We start from the raw sequence: 6268 nt of genomic DNA, 5'->3' as shown, positions 1-6268 counted from the left end.
CCCTACTCAATACACTGATCAAATACATTTGTCTATTTTTCATTATAGCTGATGGGTATTTCTGCTATAAATAAATAAGATCTTTATTGTACAGTTCACCGGTACACGCAGGTACCACGACCATACAATACCCTTCACGGCACCATAGTAGTGTCCCTAATCCATAATCCAATTAAATTAGTTAATATCTTTTTCATCAATACATCATATTATTTTTATTTATATATATATTTTTTTTTTGCTACATGTTTAAAACTCAATGATTCTCCAACACACACACTTCTTTTGTTGCTCCCATACCCCTTCTGAAAGTTCTGGGACTACCACTGGCTACAGTTACCTATGTGGAGAGAAAGTGAGATAGGCTAAAGTCACTAATTAAACCAGATCTGTATGTTATTTCACTTTGGGCTTAAAAATGTTTTTACAACAGACTGAACTGCAGACCCGTTATTCATTTTCTATACGCTATCCGTTTCCAAAGCCAAACTAAATATCCTGTGCAATTGTTACAACTAAAATCATTTCAAATAAATAAATATCCATTATCGTGCTATTACCTACAACCATTGGCAGTCATTAATCTTCTCTTTGGAATCTAATTGAAAGATTTGATTTTATACGTGATATTGTATTCTGCTCTTGGGTTTTCCAAAATTCAAGTGATTCAGAAGATACAATACTTTTGCATTCACTCGCGGTTAAGCCAGTAGCAGAAGACAGTGCTTTTCTTGGATAACTCTTTGTATAAACATTGTTCAATATATTCAGAAGACTGCGATAAAATCTCTCGCACTTGGCAACATCACTAATTTCCGTTTGCTCCCCCAAATGAAACCTTTTGGCAACCTCTTGACGAATATGGTAGCCTAAATCTCTACCTGATTTCGTACTATCTGTTCCCCACTGAGAACATAATTTCAGAAATTGTCGATAATTTCCCATAATCACAGCTAAACTCTTACTTATAATTCAGGAGAAAAAAATATTTTTTACTACTAAACATTTAAACCCTCTCAAACATAGTCACGACTCACATGGCAGTGTGCCCAACAGCGACATCTCACTATCATAAGAATGTGAATTAAGGCTCAAAGCCAGCACAGTACACTTCAGACTGCTTTATTATTAGCCATATGGTGCAATGAAGCCTGAAGTTTTTGCTGCACCAGCAAAAAAAAAAAAAAATTCTGAGTTACCTTGAGAGAGAGAGAGAGAGAGAGAGAGAGAGAGTGTCAGAAGTAGAAGGGAATCACAAAAAAAGAGAAAATGATGATATCCAGCTCAGAACCCTGGATGTGCCAAGCCTATACTCACCAGACGTTAGCCCCTGGGTGAAAATTCGCTATATTTAATGCTGTTGTTCTAGAAGTGTGTTAGGTGCATCAGCGACTAAGGCCATATTTCTCCTTGTATACTGTCCGCAAATTGTGTGTGTTCCGAGGTCGATTTTCTCTTTTGCTGGATGAAAAACCCCAATTACCCAGAAATGAAAACCATGCTACCCACGCCTGAAACTGAAAAACCTCAGTCATGTTGTGAAAAAGGCCCACACCAATTCCTTGCGTCATTGACAGGTTTCGAACTCGAGTCTTTTTCCACCCTATGTGGGGAGGATGGTGATAATACCAACTATGCAGTAGAATTGGCTCTAGGATTCTAGACCCATCAGTGACATACCCCATATTGAGCTGTATTCATTATGTCTGTAAATTACGTGTGTTCTATGGTCGATTTCCCTGGTTACTGGACGAAAAACCAGAACTTATGATAGAAAAATCGTGCTGCCCTAGTTTCAGACCGACTAACTTAGCCACGTAGTGAAAATGGCCAGTAACAATTCTTCACATCTCGTAGACAGTGCTTCAACATTTATTTTTGATCATCAGCAGGAATATGAACAATCAAACTTATTTAAGAAAACGTTTATATCCAGTCGATTAACGAGGACATTATTATTGTTATTTTGCCATATGGTGCGAGTAAGCCTGAGGCATATACAAATTTGTACTGCACCAGCCAAAAAAAGTTCCCGAGTTACCCTGAGAGAGAGAGAGAGAGAGAGAGAGAGAGAGAGAGAGAGAGAGAGAGAGAGAGAAGAATGATGATATCCAGCTCAGGACCCTTTGTGTGCCAAGGCCATACTCACCAGATGTGAACCCATGGGAGTAACATAAGTGACATTGCGTAAATGTCAATAGCAGAAAGTACGAACTACAAAAAAATTGATAAAAATTGCGTAAGCATAGTGGTAAAACTATAAATTCTGTCCCCTGTCAGATTTGCGAGCGGCCCATGTGAATTTTAATGTTCATACCAAACCGGATTGTTTGGTATAACCCCCAGTTACTGGGACCTTCACGCTTGCGGACCTGGCGTTATGGTCATTTCGCCACTGAGTTGGATCTTGGTTAGACACACAACTAAACTCTATTCACAGTAGAAACTGGCATAAACAAATATATGTCGTATATTTTTCAATTGCTACATAATACAGTGGTGCTTTAGCAACTGACGAAGAGAGCTTTGCTATATGATGCATATTTGGTCATTTCAGGATTAAAGTTACAGGAGTGCTTTAGAGCAGAGTATTTTAATTTTAGAAAAGTATTTTACTGCAGCTGCGCATTAAAATGAACCTGTGGGTAATTTTATGTAGCGCTATTGGGTAAAATAAACTACAGGTAAAGTAAAACTTAAACTAATAAATCTACTACAGAAATAGTAAACGTAGAGGGCGGATGTCGGAGATGAGACAGTTATGCAGCGCACATTCCAACGTATCGAAGTTAGCAGGATTAAACAAGTCTTACGAAACGAATACGCTGTATTATGATTTTCGTTCCTTTTTGATTTGCACGAAAGGATTTCCATTCCATTCAAAAATAAAGACAGTTGTATACAGCCAGAAAATATACATTGATATAGCTTTGCATTAGGTATACATACCCAACCGTAACTTCACAAACGCCTTCTGCTACTGCCGCCAATAGTGCACTGTCTCTGTAGGAGCAGAATTAGGTGCAATGGCATTTAGTAGACTAATTTATTTCATGAAGAATGGTCCTTCCACACCAGGTGGAAAAGGGCTGAATTCGAATTCTGTGAATATGTAAAACATTTCAAGGGCTTTTTTCGCAATGTGGCTTAGTTACTCGCAGACGAGTAACTAAGTTTTTATACACTTTTTCTTCCGAAAAAGTGTATAAAAACTGAACGATACACCCAATTAGAGACACAAAGTATATTGATTCCTTGTGGCATTAGTTGGTCTGCCGCTTAAACGCGCTCCACACCTAACATCCGAACCTGACCTAGTATAAATAATGGAAACGATCTCACTTCCAACACAGGATAATTGTTATGGTCAGATTAGAGAAGATCTGGGACGTAGACACTTTTGTCCAGTTGCAGCTATGTCTCCTGTGGAGCAAGTGGATCACAACCACTAGTTATGTTATTGATCAAAGGTCGAAAGAAGTATACAGTACCAACCTACAATAGCCCAGTATTCATGGATATCATATTAGTAATAAATTTAATCACAACATGGCAGCAGAACTGCAACCATCAAGATCAACAGTAGCTAAGTTAATTACTAAATGGAAATATATGGCACTAGTACAGCCATAAAAAGTTTTCTTGTTGTCTCCTGTTTATTTACCGAGAGTCCGAACTTATTAAACTGTTGAAATTGACCAAAAGAGACTGGAGGGCATTTAGAAGAATGGCATGTAGATCCTATAAGTACTCATCGAATAGTTTCAACGGGAATTCAGGGAAGCCACAAAACTGACATTGGTATGAGAATACATAGCAATATGTTTAACGTCTGATATTACAGAATAGCCGCAATATACAAACCAACCGTCATAGCTTCGTTAGCCTGGTGCACAACCTATCACAATTGGTTCATGGAACATTGGAAATCTGTGTTGATGACTGTGTTGTTGATGTTTGATGAATGTTGTTTATCGAACTGTAACATCCCAACCGTAAATTTTGCTAAAGATGCTGTCACTGTCTGGGGCTGTTTCTGGTCGTTTGATCTTGAACTGTTAGTTGTCATACCTCGAAAAGTGAATGAGATAATGTATGTCGACATTTTGCAGAATACCGCTCCTCCTACAATGTGACTTGAGGAGGGCCCTTTTCTCTTTGATCATAAAAATGCACCATATCACTACGGAGATTAGAATACGATGACACGTAGCAATCTGCATAATACCGAATTTTACAGAAAAGGCACACACAGACCAAGCGTCACAACACACAGCATCACACAACCCAACATAATGGGTCCCTGAAACACTGTTTGATGACATTAGGTGCAGAAGCTTCATTCACTGAGAGCCCAAATTTAGAATTTAATCCATTTAAAGACTTTGGAACACTTTCGGTAGGTACTAATCACAGTCAGCCGTTATTAGTACCTACCAAAAGTGGTCCGAGGAGGTAAAACACACGAACCGCCAGCGAGGTTTTGGAGGACCACGGCTCAGCGATGCAAAATAGGCTTTGACTTGATCAACACTGCACTCAGCAGCTAAAGGGGCAAATCGACTAAATTACCTCCTTACTATTATCAAAAATTGGTTCAGAGTCTGCCGACTACGGCACAATAAATAATTACGACCAAAGGTGGGAGGACATATTAAATATCGTAACAATTAACGTTTCTTTGAAAGATTAGGGAATTTGATTTCTTTTGGTAATATAGTGTACACCGATGAGCCAAAACATTATGACCAGCGAGTCTTCATGTAAATCTAAGCAACTGCAGGTGAACTACGACGCGTGCGCGGGTCGGGACACCTGATACTGAGCTCCGTTAATCAGTGTTACTCTTGTTCTGCAGATGGGAAAGGAAGTGGACTTCAGTGAGTTTGACAAGGCCAATTTGTAATGGCCAGACGAGGGGTCAGAGCATATCCAAAAAGGCACGGCTCGTGGGATGCTCATGGTCAGCCGTGGTTATTACCTACCGAAAGTGGTCCGAAGGGGGAAAACACACGATCCGCCGGCGAGGTGTTGCAGGACCACCGCTCAGTGATACTCGAGGTGAGTTAAGGCTCTCCCGGATGGTACGTGGCAATAGAAGGGCGACTGTGGCGCAACTCGCCTGTAATCGGAATGCTGGTGACGGGAGTAATGTGTCACAACACACACACAGTACATCTAACCCTGCTGAAAATGGGGCTGTGTAGCCGCAGGGCGCTCTGAGTGCCCATACTACCCACGGTTCACCGGTGACACCGCCTACAATGGGCACACGAGCATCGAAACTATACCTTGAGTGATTGGAAGAAGGTCGTCTGGTCCGATGAATCACGTTTCCTGTTGCACCATGTGGACAGCCGAGTACACGTGCGTCGTTTACCTGGAGAAGTGATGGTGCTTGGATGCGCCTTGGGACGAAAATAAGCCGGTGGCGGCGATGTCCTGCTGAGATACCCTGGGTTCAATCATCCATGTGGTGGGCACTCTGACGTCTACCACCCTAAACATCATTGCTGTCTGCGCCGGTAGCACAGCGGTAACGTCACTATCCTCCCCACAACGGCTGGAAAAGGCCCGGGTTCGAATGCCGTCGATCACGCAAGGAACTTGAACTTTAGTGGGCTTTTCTCACTCCGTGGCTGAGTTAGTCGATCTCAGGCGTAGATAGCAAGGTTTTTTCGTCCAGCAAAACAGGCAAATCAACCAGAGAACACACGGTATTTACAGACACGAATAGGAGTTAATGTAATCATTTATGGGTAACCCTAATATAATATATATTTTTTAAGCATCATTGCCGACCAGGTACACCCTTTCATGGTAACGGTCCTCCCTCTGGCGGTGCCATCTTTCAGCACGATAATGTGCCATGCCACACCGCCCAGATTGTTCGAGACTGGTTCGTGGAATATGAGGAAGACTTCCAGGTATTGCCCTGGTCTCCAAATTCCCTGGACATCAGTCCCAACAAGCATCTGTGGTTTGTGTTGGAACAGCTACAAAGATCTGCGGCGTCTCAACCACGGACCTAACAGGAGTTTAAGGATCTGCTGGTTACGTGTTGGTACCAGATACCACAAGACACATTTAGAAATCTTGTAGCGTTCATGCCTCGTCGGGTACGGGCTGTTTTGGCTGCACGTGGAGGCCAACATCATATTTGGTAGGTGGTCATAATGTTTTGGCTCATTGGTGTATATTCCTCTGATTCCTTGAAATGTTGAGGGTGCATTTTATAGTTGCCTGAAAATTTTTACAGGATTGATAG

General features: G+C 41.4%; 1 protein-coding gene across 1 annotated transcript; it reads right to left on the bottom strand.

The window, feature by feature from the left end:
* Positions 1-246: 246 nt before the first annotated feature.
* Positions 247-1027, bottom strand: LOC150081397 (ubiquinol-cytochrome-c reductase complex assembly factor 2). The gene has a single exon (XM_090379301.1). The coding sequence runs from the start codon at positions 943-945 to the stop codon at positions 580-582; it is 366 nt and encodes a 121-aa protein (XP_090235427.1). The 5' UTR covers positions 946-1027; the 3' UTR covers positions 247-579.
* Positions 1028-6268: the final 5241 nt, after the last annotated feature.

The sequence above is a fragment of the Mastigoproctus giganteus genome, chromosome 8, assembly GCF_048544385.1.
Source record: "Mastigoproctus giganteus isolate SK-2022 chromosome 8, ASM4854438v1, whole genome shotgun sequence".
NCBI classification, from domain to species: domain Eukaryota; kingdom Metazoa; phylum Arthropoda; class Arachnida; order Uropygi; family Thelyphonidae; genus Mastigoproctus; species Mastigoproctus giganteus.
This window is presented reverse-complemented; position numbering and strand designations above follow the sequence as displayed.